The sequence below is a fragment of the Elephantulus edwardii genome, unplaced genomic scaffold, assembly GCF_000299155.1.
Source record: "Elephantulus edwardii isolate Elephantulus edwardi_28Jun2011 unplaced genomic scaffold, EleEdw1.0 scaffold00353, whole genome shotgun sequence".
NCBI classification, from domain to species: Eukaryota; Metazoa; Chordata; class Mammalia; order Macroscelidea; family Macroscelididae; genus Elephantulus; species Elephantulus edwardii.
Window position 1 is genome coordinate 557,184 of NW_006400103.1, and position 26,403 is coordinate 583,586.

At 39.0% G+C, this 26,403-nt stretch overlaps 1 protein-coding gene and 2 pseudogenes across 2 annotated transcripts in view; all 3 read right to left on the minus strand.

Annotated features, from left to right (window-relative positions):
- GKAP1 (G kinase anchoring protein 1) overlaps positions 1 to 26,403 on the minus strand; it is a 232,528-nt gene that overhangs the window by 3,742 nt on the left and 202,383 nt on the right. For both annotated transcript variants that reach the window (XM_006901950.1, XM_006901951.1), the window contains 4 exons: positions 15,000 to 15,101; positions 10,495 to 10,558; positions 3,585 to 3,655; positions 2,308 to 2,385 (listed from right to left, as the gene is read on the minus strand). In XM_006901950.1, coding sequence (XP_006902012.1) covers positions 2,308 to 2,385; positions 3,585 to 3,655; positions 10,495 to 10,558; positions 15,000 to 15,101 — 315 coding nt within the window. The remainder of the gene's footprint in view (positions 1 to 2,307; positions 2,386 to 3,584; positions 3,656 to 10,494; positions 10,559 to 14,999; positions 15,102 to 26,403) is intronic.
- LOC102847187 lies at positions 8,508 to 9,485 on the minus strand (annotated as a pseudogene).
- LOC102846784 lies at positions 20,418 to 22,043 on the minus strand (annotated as a pseudogene).

Below are 26,403 nucleotides of genomic sequence, written 5' to 3' on the forward strand. Positions count from 1 at the left end.
AAAATGCCCCATGCCAGTCCATCTCATCTCTCCAATGCCTAATATGTCAATATTTATGCGTTCCATTTCTTTCTTAACAATTTCTAATTTTCCTTCATTCGTGGCAAGCATAAAAGCCAATACCCATTTAAAAATTTGAAAAGTATGAAGACAACCCCTGAATTAACCACACTGGTCCATGATGAGTTGTGCTGCTAACTCCCTTGAAGCCCTACCAAGGTTTGAATCCACCTGCATCTCTGTGGGAGAAAGATGGGCAGTTTCTTCTCCATTCACAGCCGTGGAAACCCAATGAAGGGATGTTCTGAGTTGAAACTAATTCCAAAAGAGTGTGTCTGAGTTTGCTGAAGAATATAAACTGAGTTTGTTCCACAGTAGTGAGTCTGAGTTTGATACATTCATTTTCTTCTTTTTAGGTGGTACTGAGTGGACATCAACTCCTAACAACCCTATAAACAACAGATTTGAACCTTGTCTTTCTGCTCGAGTCTCAAAATCTTTGATACGCTTGAGCCCACTGTTACAGTCAACACGTCAATTCATCTTGTGGAAGGTCTTTCTCTGACCTTTCCAAGCATGATGTTCTTTTTTGAAGGAGACTGACCTTTGGAAAGATATTAATCTCAGAATAGCTTTATATCCTCTCTCCTACTTCAATAAATTATGGTAATGGTGCTCACATACTGTTCCATCATGAGAATCATCTAAGTAGTAGTATTTCTAAAGTTCTCATTCAGGCTTTGTCCCAGACATGTTTACTTAGGGTAACTAGAAATGGACAAAAATCTGTGATTTAAAAAGTTCCCATAAGTAGTCAAGTTAGGCAATCATTTATCTGTGGAAGACTATTCTGAAAATTATGGTGCTATTAGGGACACCTGATAATTGTGTCAGGTTTTTTGTATTACTTAATTTTCTATCTATAGTTTGCCCCTCATTGGTCAAAATATATTAACCTTCTTAAAGTAAAAATGCTGCTCTTATTTATTTCTGACCTCAGAGAGGTTCTGTCAAGACTCTATAATAGGTAATATGAAGCTTGAAATGTGTAATGACAGATATTAAAAACAAGATTACCATTTTATATAGTTTCATACTTTAAAACGCCCATTTTGCAATGAGAATCAAACAATATATAGAAAAGTCTGTCAGGCAAAAAGAGTCCTACTTTCTGGAGTGATTTATTTTAACAGCCAGGGCGAAACTATTTTTAAGTCCTCAAGGACACCAGCAACTTTCAAACATTTTAAAGTGTTATATTAATTAATACATTCTACTATGACTTAGCTAAAATTGTCCTTTTTGTAAATTTTATTTTTATTATTTTTTTGTGTGTGTACTGTCAAATCGGATCTGACTGGTACAGGAGGAGATTGTCCCTCCTTTTACAGCAGAGCAAAAAATTTCTTAAGAGTCAGAAGCAAAGTGAGTCTCCAGTGGATTTTCAGGGGCAAGTAACTGCATGGTAGGAGACTGCCCATCCTTCTCCCGCGGAGCAGCTGGTGGCCTCAAACTGCTTGATTTCAGGACTGCAATGCAGCTTCTTGCCACAAGAGCTCCCTATATCTATTTGTATGTATGTTTAAATCATAATAGAATAATAAAAATAATTTGCAATAGATAGTTATGAGTTGATGTCAACCCAATGGCACCTAACAATAACAACAATGATAACTATTGAGCTCTGGTGGCCTAGTGGGTAGAGAGTTGTGCTGTCAAACCAAAGGTGGGTGCTTTAAATCCACCAGATCAACTGCTCTGGAGAAAGATGAGCACTTTTCTCTCATGCAGTTTACAGTCTCTGAAAACTCACTAGAGGGTTAGTTATGAGTCAGTTCAGACTTGACAGCAATGAGAAAGTCTGAGAGTGATAACTATATAATGCCCATCAATGGGTGCTAAAACACCATAGGATGACAAGATATTAGGGAGAGGGATATTCATATATCAAAATAATCACCTCATACATTACTTATTAATTAAAAAGAGGAAAAGATACTTTCACAATGGAGGTAATAGGAGATATATTACCTTACCCAAACAGTTACTCTTACTATGTATTTTCTGATATGCATGACATAACATTTATGTGGCACCAAATATTACTCTGAAATATTTTTCTTTTTGTTGTATATACCAACACCTAGTTTTCTAAAATGCAAATTACATTTGACTTGTAACAATAAAATATTAATGTATTTACTGAAGACAATTCAGCACAAGAATAAAACAGTAATATCTTTTTCAGAGGATCTATTCCATATATAGTATTTGTGATGAAACCACCTCAAGATTATGAAAGCATACCTGATATTTGGCTAATTCTGCTTGTAGTATTTTTACTTTTGATCTTTCTTGTTCTAATGCAGCATGAAGTGAAGTGACCTGCAATTAAATATTCAATGAGAATTTTTTCTTTTTAAATATTCTAATCCTTAATACTAATTCACAACTATGGTAATTTTTAAACTATAGTACTTAAGTGAACAAGTTATCACAGGAGGAAAAAAATTCCCCCTACCACTTTAACACAATACGACTGTATCATATAGACCAAGTCTACCTACTATTCCGAAAGAAGATAGAATAAGGATATTAAGGAAGAAAAATAAAGTCTGTAAAAGGATAAATTCTCTGTGCCTTCACAATCTCTAACTTGGTCTACATCAGGTAAAATATAACCTTATTGTCCTCTATTCTTTAGGACATATCTACATCTCACAATACAGTACAAATATTAATTCATTTACATCACCTCCTTGCACTGTCAGTGGGTTGTATTTTTGCTTAGTCAGTAGTAATAATTTAGTACTAAAGAAATATGAATGTAGGAAAATTGGACATTGCTAAAAAGAAGTGGGATGAATAAACAGTGACATACTAGGTGTCGGCGAACTGAGACGGACTGGCATGGGCTGCTTTAAATCAGACAGATCTACATGCCAGGAATGAAAAACATGAGGAAAAATGGGTTGCATCCACAGTCTAAAAGACTATTTCTAAATTCATCTTGAAGTACAATATTGTAAGCAACAGGAAAATATCCATATGCATACAAGGCAGGCCTGTAAATAACACTGTCATTCAAATATATGCATCAACAACTACAGCCAAAGAGTAGGAAATGGAAAATTTCTACCAGATTTTGCAGTCTGAAATTGACCACGAAAACATGCAACCAAAGTTCATTAATAATAACTGGTGACTGGAATGCAAAAGCTGGAAACAAAGGATGATGATCAGTAGTGGGAAAAATCCTCAAGAGAGTGAAACGGGGTTGCTCCTTGGAGGCAAGAAGTTTGAAACTGTCTCACATACTTTGAGTATGTTGCCAGGAGGGACCAGTCCCTAGAGGAGGACATCATGCTTGGAAGAGTGGAGGGTTTGCACTGGTGAAGGAGACCTTGGATGAGGTGAACTGACACAGTGGAGGTAAGTGTGTTGGAGAGAGTGATACTGGCTCAGGATAGCTCAAGATTCCGAGCCTTTGTTCATAGGGTCACTATGGATCATAGTCAACTTGACAGCATGGCACCTAACATCATCAAAGAATATCTTAAGAAGACCACTAGATTTTTTCTTACCTGAATAGTTAGCTCATTCTTGATACTTTGTGATTCATCAACTTGCAGAAGTATTTCTGCTTTATCTTTCACTGACAAAAAGGAAAAACAGTTTAAATATTTAATGAAAAAAATCCACATTATTTTTAAAATCTTGATTTAAGCATAGTCATGTGTGGAAAGTTACTTCCCTATATGAAATTTCTATTTTTGTGTGTGTCATTGCTTTAGGTTAGATGGGAAAAAAGAATCTGAAAACAGCTAATCTTTCATCATATCTGTACAAACACTATCTTAACACCACAGAAGTTTTTAAAGAATTATTAATTATTAAACTTTGAAATGTGGTATACCTAACTTCATTTCCCACTAATTTGACATAGATAAATTACAGAAAAATTTCAATCTAATTAAAAATTATACATTCTATTCAGCTGGATATATTTCTGGTTTTGACTCTTGGGGTTTTTTTTATAATTGTTTTATAATACAATTTTATTTGGGTAACTCCATTCCTAGCAATTTTTCATTTGAAAACAGCTTCTGCTATCTTCTTAACATATTCTCAAGGTGAGTTCCTTAATTTCTCAAGAACTATACAGTATTCACAGGAAGCAAATTTTTTTTATTTATTAAGGAGTCAATTTTTGAGATTTCACTAACATTAATTAACAGAAATCATTTATTGTATTTCTATATATAATCATGTCTACTGTCCCACCCTGGCCTGCTGTGTGACCAGTCTCAGTCTCTTCAGCTCAGCTGTTCCTGTTCCCTCAAGGAGGAACTCTGATATGAAGAAGTATTCTAGAGGATCTTGGGAGCTCTGGTGGCCTCGTGGCAAGAAACTGCACTGCAATCCTGAAGGCATGCAGTTTGAGGCCCCCAGCTGCTCTGTGGGAGAAGGATGGGTATCTCCTCTTGTGTATTAACTGCCTCTGAAAACCCACTGGACGGTCATTTATGGGTCAGTTCTGACTCTATGGCAAACAACAACTATTTAATAAGATTTCCCTCCATTTATTCATGTCTCTATGGCTTAGAATTTCCTTTTGCATGAATCTCATAATAAAAGTTAAAGCAATGCATATTTTTTGTTGTGAATGGAACATTTTCACACAACTTTACAGTTTTTGCTAGGTATACAGATTAAATAATGCAATGGATTTAGGGAAATTTCATTAAGTGCAGGAATGTTAACATGTTAAACTGCAAACCAAAAGGGGGAGGTTTAAATCCACCTCAGAAGACAAGTTTGACAGCCCATTTTTTAAAAAAGTCAATTATTAATAACCCTTTGCAACACAGTTCTAAATTATTAATGTTGTTGTTATGTGCCATCGAGTGAAGTACCACTCTTAGCAACCCTATGAATGAAACAGCTGAACCGTGTTCTATCCTGTGCCATCCTGAAACTTCCTAACACACAATAGCCCACTGCAGCAGTCACCATGTCAATCCACCTGGTCGAGGCTTTTTCTCTCCCTTTCTGACCTTCCACTCTTCTCAGCATCGTGTCACTTTCCAAGGAATAGTCCCTCCTAGCAATATGCCCACAGTATGTGAACTGAAGCTTCATCATTTTTGCCTCTGAAGAGCAATCCAGCTGTACCATCTCCAAGCCATATCTGTTCGTTCTCCTGGCCGTCCATGGTATGTTCAGTGCTCTTCTCCAACATCACAGCTCAATGGCATCAATTCTTTTGTCATTCTTATCCACTGTCCAACTCTCAGATGCAGAGCAAGTGATCAGAAAGACAATGGCCTGAATCAGATGCACCTTAGTCCTCAAATGGACATCATTACTCCTCAATAATTTGGAGAGGTCCCTAACTGCAGATTGTCCCAATGTGATCTGTCTCCTTATTTTCTGTTTTTACTAAGGGTATTAATTGTGGATCTAAGCAAGACAAAGCTGTTGACAGTTTAAAACGCCTCCTCATCCATCATGACTTTGCCTATTGGTCCAGTGGTAAGAAGCTTTGTTTTCTTGACAACTGAGATGCAATCCATACTGAAAACTGTATTCCTTGACCGCTGCAACAAGTGCTTCAAGTCCTTCTCACTTTCTGCAAGCAAGGTTGTGTCATATGGATAACGCTGGTTATTGATTAGTTTCCCTCCAATCCTAATGTCATACTCTTCTTTATAGAATCCAACTTCCTGGACAATTTGCTCAGCCTACAGACAGAATAGGTATGGATAAAGACTACAACCCTGATGCAATTTCTTCCCAATTTAAAGCCATGCAGTGTTTCCCTGTTCTGTATGCACAACAGCCTCCTGGTCAAGGTATAGGTTCTGCATGAGTACAAGTAAATGCTCTGGGATTCTCATTTTTCTCAATGTCACAACTTGTTATGATCTACACAGTCAAATGCATATGCATAGTCAATAAAGCAAAAATAGACATTCTTCTGGTATTCTTTACTTCCAGCCAGGATTCATGTGACATCAGCAATGATATTCCTGGTGCCACGGCCTCTTATAAATCCTGCTTGAACTTCTGGAAGTTCCCTATCTGTGTACTGTTCTAGCCATTTTAAAATTATTAATGGAATTATGAATAAGTTTTGGCCTAAGAATAAAATAGTCCCAGCAACAATAGTTCAAGAGGGCAGCAAACAACAAATGCTAGTTTGGTTGTGGAGAGATTGGAAATCTTTACTCACTGCTAGTGGGAATGTAAAATGGTACAGCCACTATGGTAAACAGTCTGGTAATTTCTCAAAAAGTTGGAAATAGAAATACCATTTGGCTCAGCAATTCTACTACTGGGAATATATTCTAAAAAAATCAGAGCCATGACTCAAACAGATATATGCACAGCCATGTTTACTGCTGCAAAGAGATGGAAGCAACCCAAGTGCCCATCAACAAATGAATGGATAAAAAAAATCAAAACAAAACACCCCAACTCTGGTATATTCACAATGAAATACTATGCAGCACTGAAAAACAATGAACTCATAAGACATTACACAACATGGGGAAGCCCAGAGGACATTATACTGAGTGAAATATCTCAGTCACAAAAGGACAAATACTACATGAAACTGTTAGAAAACAGAACAGATATTGGGGGGGGGAGTGGTTGGGGAGAGAATAGGAAAAGAATGGACAGATAATGAATAATTAGAACAGATGAGAGAAAGAATTGTCCACAGAAATGTATGATTAGGCATTATATGTATGACAACAATTTGGAACAAGGGGTGCAATTGCAGGGTGGGCTTGGAGACAGGGAAGTGAGGGGAGGAAGAAAATGTGCCACAATGAATTAGAAAAAACCTGAAAAAAAGAATAAAATATTAACACTTAATTTTCAGAGTATCTATTCCACATGTAGTATTTGTGATGAAATAACTTCAAAGTTTGAACAGTATACCTGGTATCTGGCTAATTCTGCTTCTAATGCTTTCACTGTAGATCTTTCTAAAGATCTAATTTTGACATCTATGGACACCATGAGTCACAGCTAACAAGGTAACACCTGGTTGTTAATTTTTTAAAATATAGTATTCAAAATATTGTTTATTATCTCTAAGAATTTTTATTGTGATCTTGTACTCCTACTAGTTTTATGTCAAAAGTTGAGGGTAGCAGCAAGTATAAAGGTGAAGAGGGGAAGAAGGAAAAAAATGAGAAGGAAAATCTAAATGAGATTAGATCTTGCCCACTAATAATTAAAAAGAACCCGAAGCAAATGTCTGGTCATTAATAAGAACTCAAATTTCAGATACTCTCACTTCAATACTTCTGTATTAGTATGACATTAACATTCTATAAAAATAAGCAAAACATCCAGTTTATTGTTATCAGGTGCCGTCAAATACAACTCATAAGTACCCTATAAACAATAGATCTGAAGCATGTTCTGTTCTGTGTCATCCTCACATTCTCTGATATATTCAAGTCCATTGCTATAGTTACTGTGTAAAAACACTTGGTTTGAGAGTCTTCTGCTCCTTTGCTATCCCTTCACCTTTCCAAGCATAATGTCATTTTCTAAGGATTAGCCAGAATCTCCTCACAACATGCCCAAAGTATGCAAGGTGAAGCTTCACCATTGTTGCTTCCAATGAGCAACCTGGCTTTTCCTTCTCCAAGACATTCCTGTTTGTTCTCTTGACAGTCCATAGGAATAGTCAGTGTTCTCCTTCAACATAACTCAAAGACATCACTTATCCTTATTCATTGTCCAGCTATCAGATCCATAGCAGATGACTGAAAAGACCATGGTCTGAATCAGGTGCACCTTTGTTCTCAAACTACATCACTGCTCTTCAGTTAGAGGAGGTCCCTAACCGCAGGCTTTTAGAGTGCAGTATGTGTCCTGATCTCCTGACTGCCAAGTGTATTTATTGTGGACCCAAGTAAGATGAAATCTTTGATGGTTTTAATTTTTTTCACGGTTCATGGTGTATCTGGTATGACAGGTTGTTGTTGCAATGCTTATATGTAGATTTTTACATTTTATATTATCAGAGTAGCAATGCACATTACCCTGATAAATATAGGACACAAAATAAGACCCTTTAGAACAATGGACAAGACATACAATATTGGATTTGTACATTGGTGTACAGGATGTGACTAGAAAAAGAACTTGTGCTAGGTAGAAGTTATTTAACACACAGAACACACAGTAAACATTCTAGTTTGAAGGGCAGCTGCAGCATGTGTAACACTGGCAGTGGTGTCTGAGACATGGTGGCATTATTTTATACTAACCAATTTTAGAACTACACAAGGTAAATACCACCATCAGTATATAGCTGTAGGTTTTACTGACCATGCCTATGTCTACCTTTAGGAAATTGATGTTTTTCCTATGTCATAATTGTACTGCTTTAACAGACTGGATAAAAAGGACCACACACACAACCTCTACCTAAAATTTTTTTTTGTAGCCTAAGCAGTGAAGTGGTACAACAGAAGGCTTTAAAGCTGCAGCTCTTTCTGGATTCCTCGAAGTGTGTCTGCACTCTTCTTCAAATGGGCCTCTTCCTCAAGAGTCAGAGTAACCTTCATGATTTCTGAGATTCCATTCTGCTCCAAGATGCAAGGAACACTAAGGAAGACATCATCTTTAATTCCATAAAGACCCTTAATCATGGTGGAAATTGGATGTACCTGCCTAAGATTCTTCTCTGTATTTTCTGCCAGATCCGCCACAGGCAGTTCAATGGCTCAGGAGGTATAGCCTTTCAGTTTGAGAACTTCTTAAGCACTGTCAACCATCTGTTTGTGAACCTCTTTCCACTGTTCCTTATCTGCATCAGTACCTAATTCAGGATGCAGGTTTTTCAGGGAGATACCAGCCACTTTCTGCTCCATACAAGCACATTAGAGTCTCCATGATCTTCAAAGACTCAGGCATGACAGCTCAATGTATGAACTCCCAGCCTCACCCCCATTAGGTAACCATGTTGAATCCACATTGTATGCACTGCCAAAAACAGTGTTTCTGGAAAAGCTACTGATCTTCCAAGCCACGTAGGTAAGGCTATCCACTGGATTAGAAACAAGCATCTTGCAGTTTGGGCTGTACTATACAACACTGGGAATGATCAATTTAAATATGTTCATGTTATGCTGGACCAAATTAAGACAGCCTTCTCCCTCCTGCTTAAGTGGTCTGCTGGATAGTAACCGGCTTGGAATTTCTAGTTACCTTATAGTCTTTAACAGAGACAATTTTTGGTGTCCTGAGAAAAAGGCTGTCATGTTGGAGATCCACCCCTTTTAAATTGGTTTCCATGACATCAGTGAGTGTAAGTTCATCTGCCAAGTTCTTCATTAAAATACTGATGGCACAGGCCATCCCAACAGTGCCAACCCCAACAACTGTAATCTTATTCTGCGAATCTATTCTCCCTTAAGAAGATTCTGAATCAGCTAATGCTTATGACTTGCCATACAGGACAAAGAGGGAACCGGGAATGCACATCTAGTGGCCTTTGGCAGCGTGATGATGTGGTGAAATCCTGACTCTAGCTACAGCTCTGACTCCCCGTTTCAATCTTTCCTCCATCTACCAGATGTTGCCTATTGGTCCAGTGGTGAGAATTATTGTTTTCTTGACATTAAGACACTATCCATTTTGAAGGCTGTGTTCTTTGATCTTCTGCAACAAGTGCTTAAGGTCTTACTCACTTTCAGCAAGTAAGGTTATATCATCTGCATAGTGCTTGTTATTGATGAATCCTCCTCCAATTATCTTCCTCCACATTTCTCTTTATATGGTATAATTTATCAGCATACAGACTGTATTGGTGTGGGGAAAGAATACAATCCTGAGAAGTATTTTTCTTAAAGTAGTATAGTATTCTCTTGCTCTGTTCACACAATAGCTTCCTGGTCTAGGTATTGGTTTCACATGAGCACCATTAAGTATTCTGGGATTTCCAGTCTTCTCAATGTTAGCCATAACTTGTTATGAGCTACACAGTCAAATGTCATTGCTTAGTCAATAAAGCATCTTCTAGTATTCTCTGCTCTCAACCAGGATCCGTCTGACTTCGGCAATGAAATCCCTGATGCCATGACCTCTTCTGAACCCAGCTTGAATTTCTGGCAGTTCCCTGTCTATACACTGATTCAGGTGTATCTGAATGATCTTCAGCAATAGTCTGTTTGCATGTGGACAGCCTGGGGTCAGCAAAAGAGAGGAAGACCCTCAACTAGATGGACTGACACAGTGACTGCAGGATGGCACAGGGTAGGACAGGGTTTAGATCTGTTGTTCATAGCTTGCTATGCACCATATTATCAACTTGACAGCACTTTACAAGAACAACCAGTTTGTATGACTTTGAGAAAAATTTTATTTTGTTTTGATATTAAGTCAGATATATTGAAAATTATTTTAAAATATTATTTAAGATAAAGTTTAAAATGGGAATTTAGGAAAATATGAACCACTTACTTTCACCTTCCTGCAGCATTTTCAGTAACTGTGAATTTCTTGCCTTTACTTCTTTATACTTGGCCTAATAGTAAAAAAAAAGAAACTATAAAAAAAAACAACAAAAAACCCAATATAAAAGACATTAAGTGTCTCTCTGGAGGCTAAGGTGTGCCTGATACAGGCCATGGTCTTTGCAATCACCTGTTATGCATCAGAGAGTTGGACAATGACTAGGGAGGATAGAAGGAGACTTGACACCTTTGAGCTGTGGTGCTGGAGAAGAGTATTGAATGTTCCATGGACTGCTAAGAAAACAAACAGATCCATCCTAGAGAGGGTTAAACCAGGCTACTCCTTGGAGGCAAGGATTCTGGGGCTTCATCTGACATACTGTGGACATGTTGTAAGGAGAGACAGGTCTTTGGAGAGGGACATCATGCTTGGTAGAGTAGAGGGACAGCGCAGGAGGGGAAGACCCTCTATGAGGTGGACTGATTCAGTGACTGGGGTAATTGGGATGGGTGAGTCAGAGGCAATGCAATTGGCACAGAATAGAGCAGGGTTTAGGGCTGTCGTATATAGGGTCGCTATGAGTCACAAACGACTCGACGGCACATAACAACAACAACAACAACAACAGGAAGTTATGCTACAATTCCTAAAGGCACATGATTCAAATTCATCAGCTACTCTGTGGAAGAAGAATGAGCCATTTCCTCCTGTGGGACTGATTAACTGCCTCTGAAAACCTGCTGGAGGGTCAGCTATGAGTTGGTTCTGACTTGATGGCACACAACAATATCAATAAATTCTAGGCTTTCTCAGAAAAAATTAGAATACAATGCATTCAGAACTGTCTGCTAGTTAGTAAAACCACTCATATAATAATAGTTATTAATATCCTAAGTGACTGAAAGCAAGAGGACGAATAAAAGCAGAGAAGAATTAGAGTAACATTACACTTTCCCGAAGAGAACCTTCTTTCCTAAACAAAATGTGTAGACAATTCACAGTTTTTTATTTTTTATTTTATTATTTTTCTGTGCGTGCACTGTCAAATCAGATCTGACTGATACAGGAGGAGACTGTCCCTCCTTCCCCGGCAGAGCATCTGGTGGATTTGAACCGTGCGCCTCTGGGATTATAGTTGCAGCTCCTTACCACTAGGCCACCAGAGCTCCCCTAATTCACAGTTTTTGAAATCAAAATTAATTGACACTGCCCAGTACTAAACTGGAACTTGGGTTGTCTGTCCTGTCTGCCACTGTCCAAGGTGTATAATTACATTTTTAAATGTAGCAAATAAGGCTGAGAAACTGATTTTAATTTTTATCTAAATTCAAATAGGCAAATGAAGTTGTTATCGGCTTATAATACACTGTTGTCATTGTGTGCAATTGTGTCACTTGCAACTCATAGCAACCCAGCGTATAACAAACAGCTCCAAATCCTGCTCTATCCTGTGTCAACCTTACTGTCTCTTGAAACACCTACCCCCATTAACCCAGTCACTGAGTCAATGAATTTTATCGAGGGTCTTCCTCACCTGCGCTGTCCCTCCTCCCTCCCAAGCATGACGTCCCTCTCCAAGGATTGGTCCCTCCTTGCAACATGCCCAAGTAAGTCAGATGAAGTTTCAAAATCCTTGCCTCCAAGGAGCAGTCTGGTTTCACCTTCTCAAGTATGAACTTATTACAGGTTTTATTAATTTCTCATTATGTCATTGACCAAGTAATCATTCTAGTAATGCTTTTTCCAGCTGGCATCAATTAGCACTTTACTGAAGTAACTTTCAATTATTTTTCAATTTCTTTCCGAAATGGATAAGCTTCTTGTCACTGTACGTGAATGACAAAATTACACATTTTGACTAGAGAAATTGTGCTCTCACACGACAGACTAGAGAGACTGAGCTCCTACAATAACATCCATTTTCTAAGGAGTATTCTCCTACGCTACCCTTCAAATCCTTTAGTACTCTTTGAATTATTTACTGAAATGTAACACATCAGAGAAAAACAATATACTTAATATTGTTATGTGCCATCGAGTTGCTTGTGACCCATAGCGACCCTATGTACAACAGTGAACTCTGCTCTATCCTCAGCCAACCTTATTGTCTCTGACACACCTACCCCTATTACCCCAGGCACTGAGCCAATCCATCTTATCCAGGGTCTTAATACTACATAAAAACACCAGCACCCGAATAAACAGATCAGTATAAGAAACTTTTAGTTCCTTTTCTCAACATATACCAGTTAGCAGATATAAAACATTTCTCTTTAAAACAAATTTAACTGTATTTGAGTTCAATATAGATGATTTTGACTAAATAGTATTCTACTCACTAAACTGCGATCATAAACCAGTTGTAGTATTTAAAAAAATGTACTGAATAAAACGTATTTATTTTCAGAGAGGCTCAGAAATGGATGAGGAAAGCAAGTTAAATGAAACATTCAAAAAGGAAGAAAATAAACACATACAGTACACTAGAGGTATATTCATTATGAAATTTCCACTCACAGAGCTTCCACCACAGTTCACTGAACTCTCTCTAGCCACTGTCCAAAGTCCAGATCAGTATATTAAGGAGGATCACTTTCAGTCTTTATAAAATCACCTCATGAAACAAAAATGCTAAATGCTAAACAGAACTCTTAAAGTTCTTACATAGCTCAAAAAATACAGCATAACACAGTTTTGTGTATACAATCATGTATAACTCTATTCCTTGTGGTAAGACGCAACTGACTAATAGCTGAATGTTCACCAGGCTTTCAGTGGGTGTAAACCACATGGAAAGAGATTTCCCAACCTTCTCCTGTGGAGCTTCTGATGGATTTGAACCATTAGAGGGGTCCCTCCTCAGAATTAACAGCACAAAACTCTATGGAATATGCCACCAGAGTTTCTGGCAACACTGGACAGTAAATGTATTTATAAAGACATACTGTATAATATATCAGTAACCTACAACGTGTGATGAGGGGCATTTACAACATTCTTACCACATATTATGACTCAACTGTAACCACTTGTAATCTGAACATCTATAGCTAGACATATCACAGCCATTTCAAACTCAACATATTCAAAATGTAATCTATTCATTCCCATTCCCTGAACTAGTTTTAAAATGTGTTCCTCCTTTAACACTTACTATCTCTTCTTACCAAACTATATTCATTCAAGGCTTCAGCTATATTATAATCATCATAGAAAACAATTCTCTTGGGACTTCTTTTCTGAAGACTTTCACTGGCCTTGCTGTCCAAAAGCTTTAAAATTCTGTCCCTAACTAACATCTCGGAATCCACCTTCTACAATTTCCTATTCCCCTGAGTTTCAGCAACAAATGCTAGTCTCTCTACCAGAGAAAAATAAAACAGTGGTAAAGAATTGCACTGTCAACCCAAAAGCACGTGGTTTGAAACCAACAGATATTCTGCAGGAGAAGATGGACACACTCCTCTTTTGAAATTTACAGCCTCTGAAAACTCACTGGAGGGTCTCCTATGAGTCAGTTCTGACATGACAGTAAAAATACAATAGCCCTTTTGTGTTTTTTTTAAAAAAAAATCCTGACCAATTACTGATGGCAATAACTTGTTCATTCCTTTCTCTGTGCTTCTGGAATAGTTCCAAATTTCAATTATAAATTCTGCATTATTTGCAACTACACATTTGATGCTCCTTACTAGACAATGTGCTTCTTGCTCTTGAATTCCCTCTGCCGAACACATGGTAAGTGCTCAATAAAATATTAGGAAAATATAAGTGGCAGATAAAAAGATAAAGGAGATGGGTTGATACAGTCTAAAGGTTTTTGCAGGGATAATTATTGGGAGGCAAAAGTTCAGAATAAAGGAAACTTAAGAATCAGCAAGGCTGAAATTTGGACATACTAGTGAATAAAGGGAAAGCTCTGGTGACCTAATGGGTAGAGGGATGTGTTGGTAGTCCAAAGCGGGCATCTCTGTGGTAGTATGAACCTACCAGAAGCTTTGAAGGAGAAAGGCAATTTCTTCTCCTGCAATTTACAGCCTCTGAAAAATCACTAGAGGGTCAGGTGTAAGTGTTGGTTCTGACTCAATAGCAGTAAGTGAGTGAATGAGGAAAAAAAGAACCCTACTCTAGATGACAGTGGGAAGGAACTATATTGCCAATGCAAAGGCACATGGTTCGAATCTACCTGCTGCTCTTTAAGAGAGAGATGAAGAATCTCCTCCCATGTGACTAACAGTCTCTGAAAACTCACCAGAAGGTCAGCTATGAGTTGGTTTTGACTTGACCGTGTAACAACAGCAGCAGCAACAACAATAACAACAACAATGAGAAAGTAGGACTTTAAGTAGATTTTTGTTTAAGAATAAATTTTATCAAATTTTAGAAAACCAATCAGAAAGTTCAAAACCATAAATAGTTTAATTAATGCATTAATCATATGTTCACATTACAAATGCAAAATAAGCAAATTAATACTGTATTTTATTTTACATCAGTAAATAAATACAGACCTCCCACTGTGTGATGGTATTTTTCAGCTTTTGGATTTCAGCATCTTTTCTTTCAAGTTCCAACTTTAGTCGTTCAATTCTTCCATCTTTCAGAACTACTTCCTAAAAAGAAAAACAACAATACACCAAATCACAAAACCAAACAACAACAAAAACCTAAAACGCCCAACATTAAGACCAAGAGTAATATGCCTATTCTGGCTTAAAATGATCAAAAGGTTTAGGAGGGAAAAACCTTAATTTTCTAAAGCAATATTAAACTGTTAAACTCTATTTTCATATATCTAATCAATCATATGATTCTAACGGGGTACAATACAAGAAATGAAATACTTATGATTAATTGCAAACTATACACATAACCAACATCAGGGCTTTGAAGTTCTTTTTCTATCCTAGAAGAAATATGTTAAAAGTGCAATTTGACAGTTTGATACTATAAATCTATCTCATATAGTTAAAAAAATTTAAACCTGAATAAAATATAAAGTGTAAAAATAAAGAGCTTTATATGGTAAAAAATCAGTTAGAAAATATGCTGAAAAATAATTCCTTTCAAGGTGTAATTAAAAGAAAATCCCTAAAGATAAACACTGAAAATGTTTAGGACTTATAAAAACAAAATCTACAGAATGTTAGAAAATAACAAAGAACAAAATATGCCAACAAATGCACCAAGTATTACATTGCTATTTGCTGCCAAGTCAGAACCAACACATAACTGACCCTCTATCAGAACTGACCCATAGCTGACCCTCTAGCAGGTTTTCAGAAGCAGGTGGAAAGTGTTCATCCTTCTCCTATGGAGCATCTGGTGGATTTGAACCATGTGCCTGAAGCACAGCTTCTTACCACTAGGCCACCAGAGTTCCTTGTAGTACATATTACATTTAGTACTCAAGTATTAAGTTCAGTAATATATCAGAAAGACTCACCAACAATCTGCGTTATGTAGATGATGCAATCCTGACTGCTGAAATGGAGAAGGATCTGAAGCATTTGCTGCAGAAGGACTGCAGCCTTCAATATGGACTGCATCTCAACATCAAGAAAATAAAGATTCTCACCACTGGATCAATTGACAGCATAATTATAGATGGTAAAGAGATCTGAGATTGTTAACAGCTTTAGTTTGCTTGGCTCCACAATGAACACTCTTGGTACCAGCAGCCAGAAAATCAAGAGAGATTGCATTGGAAAAGTCTGCTCTCCAAAGTACTGAAGAGGAATGATGTCAGTCTGGAGATTAAGGTGTGCCTGATCCGGGCCATAGTCTTTGCAAATACTTGCTATGCATCAGAAAGCTGGACAATGAGTAGGGATGACAGAAGGAGATTTGATGCCTTTGAGCTGTAGTGCTGGAGAAGAGTACTGAATATACTATAGACTGCTAGGAGAAGAAACAGGTTTGTCCTAGAGAGGGTGAGACCAGGCTTTTCCTTGGAGGCAAGGATTCTGAAGCTTTTTATGACATACTTTGGACATGTTACAATGAGGAATCAGTCCTAGGAGAGGGATGTCATGCTCGGGAGGGTGATGGCACAGCACAAGAGATGAAGACCCTCGATGATCAGATGGACAGAGTCAGTGATGAGGGTAATGGGGTTGGGTGTGTCAGACAATAAGACTGGCAGAGGACAGAGCAGGGTTTAGGGCTATTGTATACAGGGTCTTATGAGTCACAGTTGACTCAACGGCACATGACAACAACAACTCAACAGAAATTCCAAAAAAAATTTTTGTGCTTTGAAACTTAGCAAGATAGTAAAAATTGACCTGGTGAATGACGAAAAAAGGACACATTAAATTGATGAAGGATTTGCTATGCCAAATAATTATTACAATAAAAGTATTAAAATAAGAAAATAATTATAGTCATGGGACCTACGTCGACTGAGCAATCTACCAGAAAATAAAGTCCAGGAAGAGCCTTACAAAGATATAAAAAACCCTCCCGCTCATTGCCATCAAGTTGGAACCAACTCACAGCTGACTCTCTAGGAGTTCTGGAGACTAGAAATTGCCAGGGGGAATACTGTCCATTAAAATCCCTGTCATCTTACAATGGGTATCAAAAATGAATAAACTTATATGTGAAAAAAATTAACATAATACTTTTGATCACTATAAACTGGTTTTATTTCTCTAAAGAGTAATATGGTAACATCAACTTATTCCACACTCAATGAGCATCTAATTGGCTTCATTATTGTGCATTTTCTAATGTCAATGTTCACACTTTTGAACAGGTTGGTATAAAATGGTGGAAGAATTGAAGTGTCTCACATTCATCGGACTTAATCTAGTGGAAGAGTTATTTATCACATAAACAAAAACTGTAATCACAAACTAACATACAAGCTATGAAACACAGTGCTGTAAAGGGAATCTCTTAACTGCCGTTGAGTAAGCTCTGATTCTTCAGTGGATTCTCAAGACTAAATCTTTCTCCTGTGGAGTTGATGGTGGATTTGTGTCATTAGAAAGCAGCAGTCTTGGTTAACAGTATAACTCTCTACAGAATATTCCATCAGAGCTTCCCATTAGCTTATTCCTTTTTAGATCAGGAAATGCTCTGAGGCAGTAATACTTTAGATAAATCCAGGATAATGGGAGCTCTGGTGGCTGAGTGACAAGAAGCTGTGCTGCAATCGCAAAGGCATGAGGTGTGTGAGTCCACCAAGCTGCTCGGTGGGAGAAAGATGCGCAATCTCCTCCCATGTAATTTAGAGACGCCAAAAAACAGCTGTAAGGTCAGCTAGGAGTCACCTACACGTCCACAGCAATGAGGGTTCTTTGTGTGTAATGAGTAGGAATTGGTTAATTATAAAGGGATGTTGGGAGATTTCCAGGAGTAAAAAAGAAGCATGTTTAAAGGGAAGAACAAGGAGAACTGAAGAAAAAAGACCAGTGTGGCTGACACACTGTGAGGGCAAAGCTAGTACAAAACTAGAGGAAAAGAGGCACTGCTTTGTTTCATGAGGGGCATAGGTGCATGCCTCAGGGAACTTACCATTGCTCTGTTGCAAGACATCAAGGCCTGTGTGGCATGGCCAGCGGGGAGCTTCTTCCAGCCACCACTTCCTTAGCATCAGCTAAAGGCTTTGGCTCAGCCCAGACACATTGTTTCAGTGTGACCCAAATCACAATCCAGCCCAGAGCACTAGAATGCTGTCCCTGATGCCTGGAGACTACCCAGCTATCTCCCCCACTGTCCAGCGCCAGAAACACTACTATCACAGGTACTTTGGGTGAAACACTGCTGTCAAGCTACACCACTTTGGACCCCTTAAGCTGAACAGGGCCTGACTAGGAGGAGCTGAATAGAGATGCAGTTTCTGGATGGGAACAGACTTCCCTCTTCTGCCATTCAGGTATTCCAGGAGAAACACTTCTGTCAGGCCCTTAGACCTGCAGGCCTTGGGCCAATAAGGAAGCATAAAAATAGAGGTCCTTCACAGAGCATTGCCATACTCTAGGTCACAATAGTTCCAACGACCTAACATCAACTAAAAAAGAGTCACATAATGCCAAGAAAGCAGTAGTCTGCCTCAGTCATCATGACTAAACAAAATAACCCTTCTCCTAAAAAAGAAGATCTAATGAATACCCCATAGAGATAACCAGAAGAAATATGTTGATGTGAAGTTATTTTAACAGCTAAACTAGAAGATGCAAATGAAGAAAGAAACAATGGAAGCTATTAAGAGAGCAAATATCCCAGAGACAACAATCCAGAATAAATATATTGATGACCTACTGGAACAGCTATGGAGAAAATGCAAAAGATATAAGAAAGAATAGGCAGAACAGATAAAAAGGTAAAAGAACTTAAAAAGTCATCGCAAGACAGAGGAGGGTACAGCTAATATCGTACTGGAAATAAAAGCACAAAATTCAATCCAGAATATTAAGATCTAATTGGCAGAAATGTCCAGCATGCTGGTAGAACAAAAGAGTAGAACTGAAGAGATGGAATAGAGAATAAGTGAGCTGGAAGACAGAATTCTTACTGGAAACATATAAGAAGAGAAATCAGAAAAGAGATGTAAAGGGAATGAAGAAAACATTAGAATCATGTGGGATGACATCAAAAGGAACAATATGCATGCCTGAAATTCCGGAAAATGGGAGTGACATGGAAATCACTGAAAAAAATTGTGGAAGAAGTACTAGAAGAAAACTTCCAAGCTTAGCAATAGCAATAAGACAAGAGAAGGATTTAAGAGGTATCCAAATTGGCAAAGAAGAGGTAAATTATCTTTACATGCAGATGATAGTATATTCAGAAAACTCCTGAACATAGTTGATCAATTCAGCAAAGTGGTAGGATACAAGAGCAACATATAAAAAACAGTTTTATTTCTATACAGTGACAAAGAGAATACAGAGCTGGAGCTAAGAAAACCAATACCCTTTACAATAGCTAATCACAAGATTAAATACTTGGGAGTAAATGTAACCAAAAGCACAAAGCATCTATTCAAAGAAAATTCAAAACATTACTAAAGGACACAAAAAGAGACCTTGAGAAGTGAAAGAATATCCCTTGCTCATGTATAGGAAGACTCTATTGTGAAAATGGCACTACCACCAAAGGCAATTTACACAAATGAAAAGAAGTGCTGAATAAGCAAAGCACTCCTTAAAAAGAGAAACAAGGTAGGAGGCATCTCACTCCCTGATTTCAAATCCTACTACACTGCCTTGGTGGTCAAAACAGCATGGTACTGGTACAATGACAGACACAAAGATCAGTGGAATAGAACTGAGAACCCGGAGAGAAGCCCATCTGTGGTCAACTGATTTTTCACAAAAAGATAAAAGCAGTTAAGTAGGGAAACAACAGCCTTTTTTTAACAAATGGTGTTGGCAAATTGGAAAACTAACTGCTGAAAACTCAAGTAAGATCCACACCTCACTCCGTACACAAAAACCAACTCAACGTGGATCATGGACCTAGGACTAAACCCAAGGACTATAAACTTCATTAAAGAAAAGCTTGATAGAACTCTAGTAGTTCTAATCCACAACATAAACAGACTTCCAAGTATTCTGAAAAATCTACAACCAAGAGAAGACAAAATAGATGAATGGGATCCCCCCCTCCCCGCCCCTTTGTGGTACTTTTATTTTTCTACCTTGGATGTGAACAGTATGAATATGGGTCTGAAAACCAGTTGCACTGAAAACATTCCAGTAAACCAGCAACAAAGAGGGGCTGGTGGACACTGAGAGACAGGGTGTGGCGAGTCCAGAACAGCTTCTCCTGAGGGAATTTTGGTCCAAGTCCATAACCCGAAGGAGCTCTAGGTAGGGTGGAGTGGGACCATGTCGTGTAGACTGTGGCAGTAAGGACAAGAAGGACCAGTCACAATGGGGGTTTGGTGCTGAGCATGAGTTTATTCGCTTCTGGGCTCATGCTTTCTGTTGTTGCTTGATGAAGTTGATCAGCCCATTCATTGGTAGAAGAATCATAAGAGGTCACTGGGTTGGTGCCCTCAAGTTCAGGTTCAATTTTTTTAGCCAGCTGCTTGCCTAGCTCCACTCCCCATTGGTCGAAGCTGTTAATGTCCCAGATGACTCCCTGAATAAAGATCTTATGCTCATACATGACAATCAAGGCTTCAAGAATAAATGGCATAAGCTTGGTGAACATAATGGAATTGGTTAGGCGACATCCTTAAAAGACCTTGTGTGGCAGCAGCTTTTGCAATTCTTCTGGACTCTTTCCTGCCGCCTAGAGCTCTTTCCAGGCCTCTTCTTTTGTCTTCCCCTTCATCAGGGCCTCAGTCTGGGATATGAATTTGCCCAGAAGGATCTTGTGATGCAACCCATTCTGTATAGGGTGCTGGGTCTGGACCAGGATAAGGAAGTCACAGGTATCATCCAGATGCCTTGGTGGATAAGCTGGTAGAAGGCATGCTGGTCATTGGTCCCTGGCTCCCCCACAAGATGGGGCCCGTCTGGTGGTCCACATAGACGCCGGACTTGGTAATGCAAAGCAGTGGAGGTACTGGTCATAGGGCAGCATAGCCTGAGTCTCACAGCTGTAGGAGTTGAGGTACCAGATCCCCAGCAGAGCCAGAAAGACAGGGGCACTCATCTCGAGGGTTGCAGTGTGGAAGTGCTGATCCATCCAGTGTGCCCCTGACAGCAGCTGCTCAAAGTTGTCAAAGCCTATGTGCAGGGCAATGGAGAGTCCAATGCCTGATCACAGTGAGTACCGTCCTCCTACCCAATCCCAGAACTCAAATGTATTTTGAAGGTCAATTCCAAACTCCTTCCCTTTGGTTGTGTTGGTAGACAGGGCAAGAAAGTGCTTCATGACTGCAGAAGGATTCTTTGCTGACATGAGGAACCACTTCTTTGCCGTCTGCATTGGTGATGATCTCCCGGGTCGTAGAAGTCTTGGAGGCAGTGATGAACAGGAAAGACTCAGGGCTCAGTGAGGCCAGGATTTTAGCAATGTGGGTCGTATCAATGTTGGAGACAAACCAGACTCGGGGACCACCTGCAGAGGATGACTTGAGGGCTTCAGTCACCATGAGGGGTCCCAGATTGGAGCCCCCAATGCCTGTGTTGATCACATCTGTAATGGGCTTGCTTGATACCCCTTCCAGTCACCACTTTGGACACACTGGCAGAAAGACTTCATCTTATCCAGCACCTTGTTGACCTCGGACATCACATTCTTGGTGTCCACCACAATGGGAGTGTTCGACCGATCTGTAGGGCCATGTGCAGCACAGCTCCGGTCCTCAGTGAAGTTGATCTTCTCTCCATTGAACATGTGTTTCCGGACAGCCTGCCACCCCTGGACTTGACCAGGTCCACCAGCATCCACATCACTTCCTCTGTCAACAGGTTCTTGGAGTAATCCAGTAGAATCTGTCGATGGTTGGTATTGAGCATCTAGGTGAAGCAGTTGAAATGCTCCTTGTCTGAGCCGAAGAGGAGGCACAGGGTGAGCTCGGAGCCATGCTCGTGGTGCCATTACTGCAGCTTCTGGAATTGCGGGTTGTGAGTAAGCGTGGCCATGGCAGGAGCGATTGATTGGGGACCTTCTAAAAATCAAATACCTATGCATATTCAAAAACTTCTCCAACAGGGTCAAAAAGGAAGCCACAGACTAGGAAAAAGTATTTGGTAATGACATGTCAGATAAGGGACTTTTATCTAGAATTTATAAAATACTTGAACACCACAAGATAAAGGTAAACAATCCAATTGAAAAATGGGCACAGGATATGAACAGACACTTCACCAAAGAAGACATTTAGATGGCCAACAAACACATGAAGAAATGTTCAAAATCCCTAGCTCTAAGAGAGATGCAAATCAAAACAACTATGAAATATCTCATCCCAGTAAGAATAGCACAATTTAACAGAACAGCAAACAACAAATGCTGGCAAGATTGTGGAGAAACTGAACCCTTATTCACTGTTGGTGGGAGTGTAAAATGGTGCAACCACTGTGGAAGGCAGTATGGTGCTTTCTCAAAATGTTGTAGAGATACCATTTGACCCAGCAATTCCACTACTGTGACTATACCCCAAAGAAACAATAACTGCCACCCAAGCAGATATATGCACACCCATGTTTATTGCAGCTTTGTTAACAATAGCAAAGAACTGGAAAGAACCCAAGTGCCCATCAACAAACGAATGGACAGAGAAGCTGTGGTATAGTCACACAATGGAATACTATGCTGCATTGAAAAACAAGGAATTAATGAAATATTATTCAAATGGATGATCCTGGAGGACATTAGGCAGAGTGAAATATCTCAGTCACAAAAGGACAAATACTGCATAGTGTCACTGTTGTAAAACAGGACTGACATCTGGTTGGGGGGGATACTGAGAAAGATGTGATAAATTATGTACACTGCATTGAAACAGATGAGGAAGAGAGAGAGAACTGTTTAAAAGATATATATGACTAGGTGTTATTGTCATGACATGAGTCTAGAACGAAGGCTGCATAGTGGAGTGGACTTGGGGAGAGGGATTGTATAACAACGAAAGAATTTTTCTTTTACTTTTCAAAGAGAAGAACGAACTGGAGGGGAGTGATGGACAGCGAGAAAAGTGCAACAATGAATGAATGGAAATCCAAAATCTCTGTAAATTTTCATTAAAATTAATAATAATAATATAAAATAATTAAAAAAGAGAAAACTTCCAAGGGTTTTTTTGTATTAAATAAAAGTTTTCTTATATATTAGTTTACCTAAAAGCTCACATACATTGTTTTTCACACAAGATCTTTCCCATTTCCTTACCCCCGCTCCCTGATGGCAATATGATTAACCACACAACTATTTGCCCATCCTCACCCCTCTGCTCCCATCCTTCATCCCTTGGATCCTCATAGTCATTCTACATAATGGTCTTATACAGTATTTGGTCTTATGGGACTGAGTTAGTTCACTTAGCATAATGCCCTCCAGTCCCACAGAAGTTAGGTAGTAATTGACACAAATCATTGCTCTTGCAAGCTGTGTAGTATTCCATTGTGTGAATGTACCACACTTTCTCAACCCATTCGACTGTTTTTGGATATCTGGGCTATTTTCATGTTCTGACGATGGTGAATAACACTGCTGTGAACACAGGTGTACAAGTCTCCAATTGTGCTTCCATGGACTTCCTGGTGTACATTCCAAGCAGTGGAATAGCTGGAATGAATATGTACAGCTCCTTAAGAAAGTGCCAAACTGTCTTCCAGAGTGGCTGTACTATTTCACAATCCCACCAACAATGTATTAGAGTTCCTATCTTACCACATCTTCTCCAACATTTATTACTTGCTGTCCTGTTAAAACTTTGTCACTGCTACTGGAGTGAGATGGCAACTCACTGTGGTTTTGATTTGCATCTCTCTTATTTCTAGTGATTTGGAGCATTTCTTCATGTGTTTATTGGCCATCTGAGTATCTTCCTCTGTGAAAATTATTTGCATGTCTTTTGCCCATACTGGAATTGTGTTGTTCATCTTTTTCTTGTGGAAGCCCTGTAGGATCCTGTAAACTTTTTATATGAGACCCTGGCCTGAAATAGTATTGCCAAGTGTTTTTGGGGTTTTTTTTTCCCCCATTCAGTAGTTTTTATTTCACTCTGTTGGAAAAAAGCCCTCAATGCACAAGGGGTTTTAATCTTTAGAAGGTCCTATTCATCAATTGTATCCTCTTCAAAGATGCAAATCAAAAGCACAATGAGATACCATCTCACTCTAGCAACAGTGGCAGCAAGTAATAAATGCTGGAGAGGATGGGTTGAGAAAGGAGCTCTTATACATTGTTGGTGGGATTGTAAAAGGTACAACCATTCTGGAAGGCAGTTTAGCCCTTCCTCAAAAAGCTGAACATAGGAAGACTTATGACTCAGCTATTCTACTACTTGGAATATACCCTGAGTAAATGAGAACTGCGGAACAAACAGATATTTGTACACCAATGTTCACAGCAGCATTATTCACCATCGCAAGAATATGGAAACAGCCCAAATGTCCAACCACAACAAATGGACTGAAAAATTATGGTACTTCATACAATAGGATACTATGTGGCACACAGAGCAATGATTTTGTAAACTATTACCTAAACTGGGAGGGACTAGAGAGCATTATGCTGAGTGAAATAAGTCAGTCTCACAAGAATAAATATTGTATAAAGCCATTTTGCAGAATGAGTTTAAGTATCCAAGACGGGTGGCAGGGATTGGAAGCAGAGGGATGAGGAATGTGCAGGGCGACGGGGTGAGGGGGAATTAATCACAGGGTTGTACAATTTGATGGGGTAGGGTGAGGGAAATTGAAAGAATTTGTTCTTGAAAACAACGTATTCAAATTTTGTAAATAAACTAGCAGAAAATTTTTTAAAAAAGGATGAGAATAGCTGCACAATTCAAAGAATGTAATCAATGTTACTATAGAAGCTGCTGAATTATTTTATGTTTTACTGTGTACATTAATAAAAAACTATAAAAAAGAAAAAAATTTATCCTCTTAAGATTGTACATTTCTGGCTGTATTTAGCAGTCTCGTTATACCAGGGACTAAGTCTTCTAAGGTTGATCCCAGTTTGTCTCTGTTGAACTTTATGGTTTTGGGCTTTAATCCCAGATCTTTGATACATCTTGAGGTGATTTCTGTGTATGTGATATGTGGAGCATGTTTCAGCTTTCTTCAGGCAGCAGCCTGGTTTTGCCATCACCATTTGTTGAAGAGGCTGTCATTTCCTCATTTGAGATTTAATTTCCTTGTTGAGCATCAGCTGCCTATGATAGTTGGGTCCATTTCTAGGTTCTCTATTTTGTTCCATCGGTCTAGGTACCTGGTATTGTACCAGCACTATGCTGTTTTGGTTACTACCACTGTGTAGAAGGCTTTGAGGTCGGGGAGTGCTTTGCCTCCCATTTAATTTTTATTTTCAGAAATGCTTTGCTTATTTGGGGTCTCTTTCCTCTCTAAATAAACTTGACAATTTCCCTTTCAACCCTGAAAATTTAATTTGGGATCTGTATTGGGACTGCACTGAACATGTGGCTTGCTTTTGATAGGAATGTAATTTTCACAATATTCAATCTTCCTACCCATAAACAGGGCACACATTTCCATTTACTTAGGTCTTTTTCTGTGTTTCACAGAAAGGTTCTATAGTTTTCTTTGTGTGGGTCTTGTGTGCCTCTAGTTAGGTTCATTCTCAAAGATCCGAGTTTGTGATTGGCTTTGTAAATGGTATTGCTTTCCTGGTTTCCTTCTTCGAGTTCTCTATGTAGGGAAATCCCACTGATTTTTGGATGTTGTTGTTGTTATGTGCCGTGGAATTGCTTGCGACTCATAGCGACCTTATGTACAACAAACACCCCGAAACTCTGCTCTGTCCTGTTCCAACTGCACTGTCTCTGACACTCCCATCCCGATTATCTGTCACTGAATCAATCCACCTCATAGAGGGCCTTCCCCTCCTGCGCCGTCCCTGCACCCTCCCAAGCATGATGTCCTTCTCCAATGACCCGTCTCTCCTCACAACATGTCCAAAGTATGTTAGACGGAGCCTCAGAATCCTTGCCTCCAAGAAGCCACCTGGTTTAACCCTTTCTAGGACAAATCTGTTTGTTTTCCTAGTAGTCCATGGTATTCTCAATACTCTTCTCCAGCACCACAGCTCAAAGGCATCAATTCTCCTTCTATCCTCCTTGGTCACTGTCCAACTCTCTGATGCATTAACAAGTGACTGTGAAGACATGGCCTGTATAAAATGCACCTTAGTCTCCAGAGAGACACCATTGCTCTTCAGTACTTTGGAGAGGTCCCTAACAGCAGACTTTCCCATGGCAATACATCTTTTAATTTCCTGGCTACTGGTGCCAAGAGTGTTGACTGTGGAGCCAAG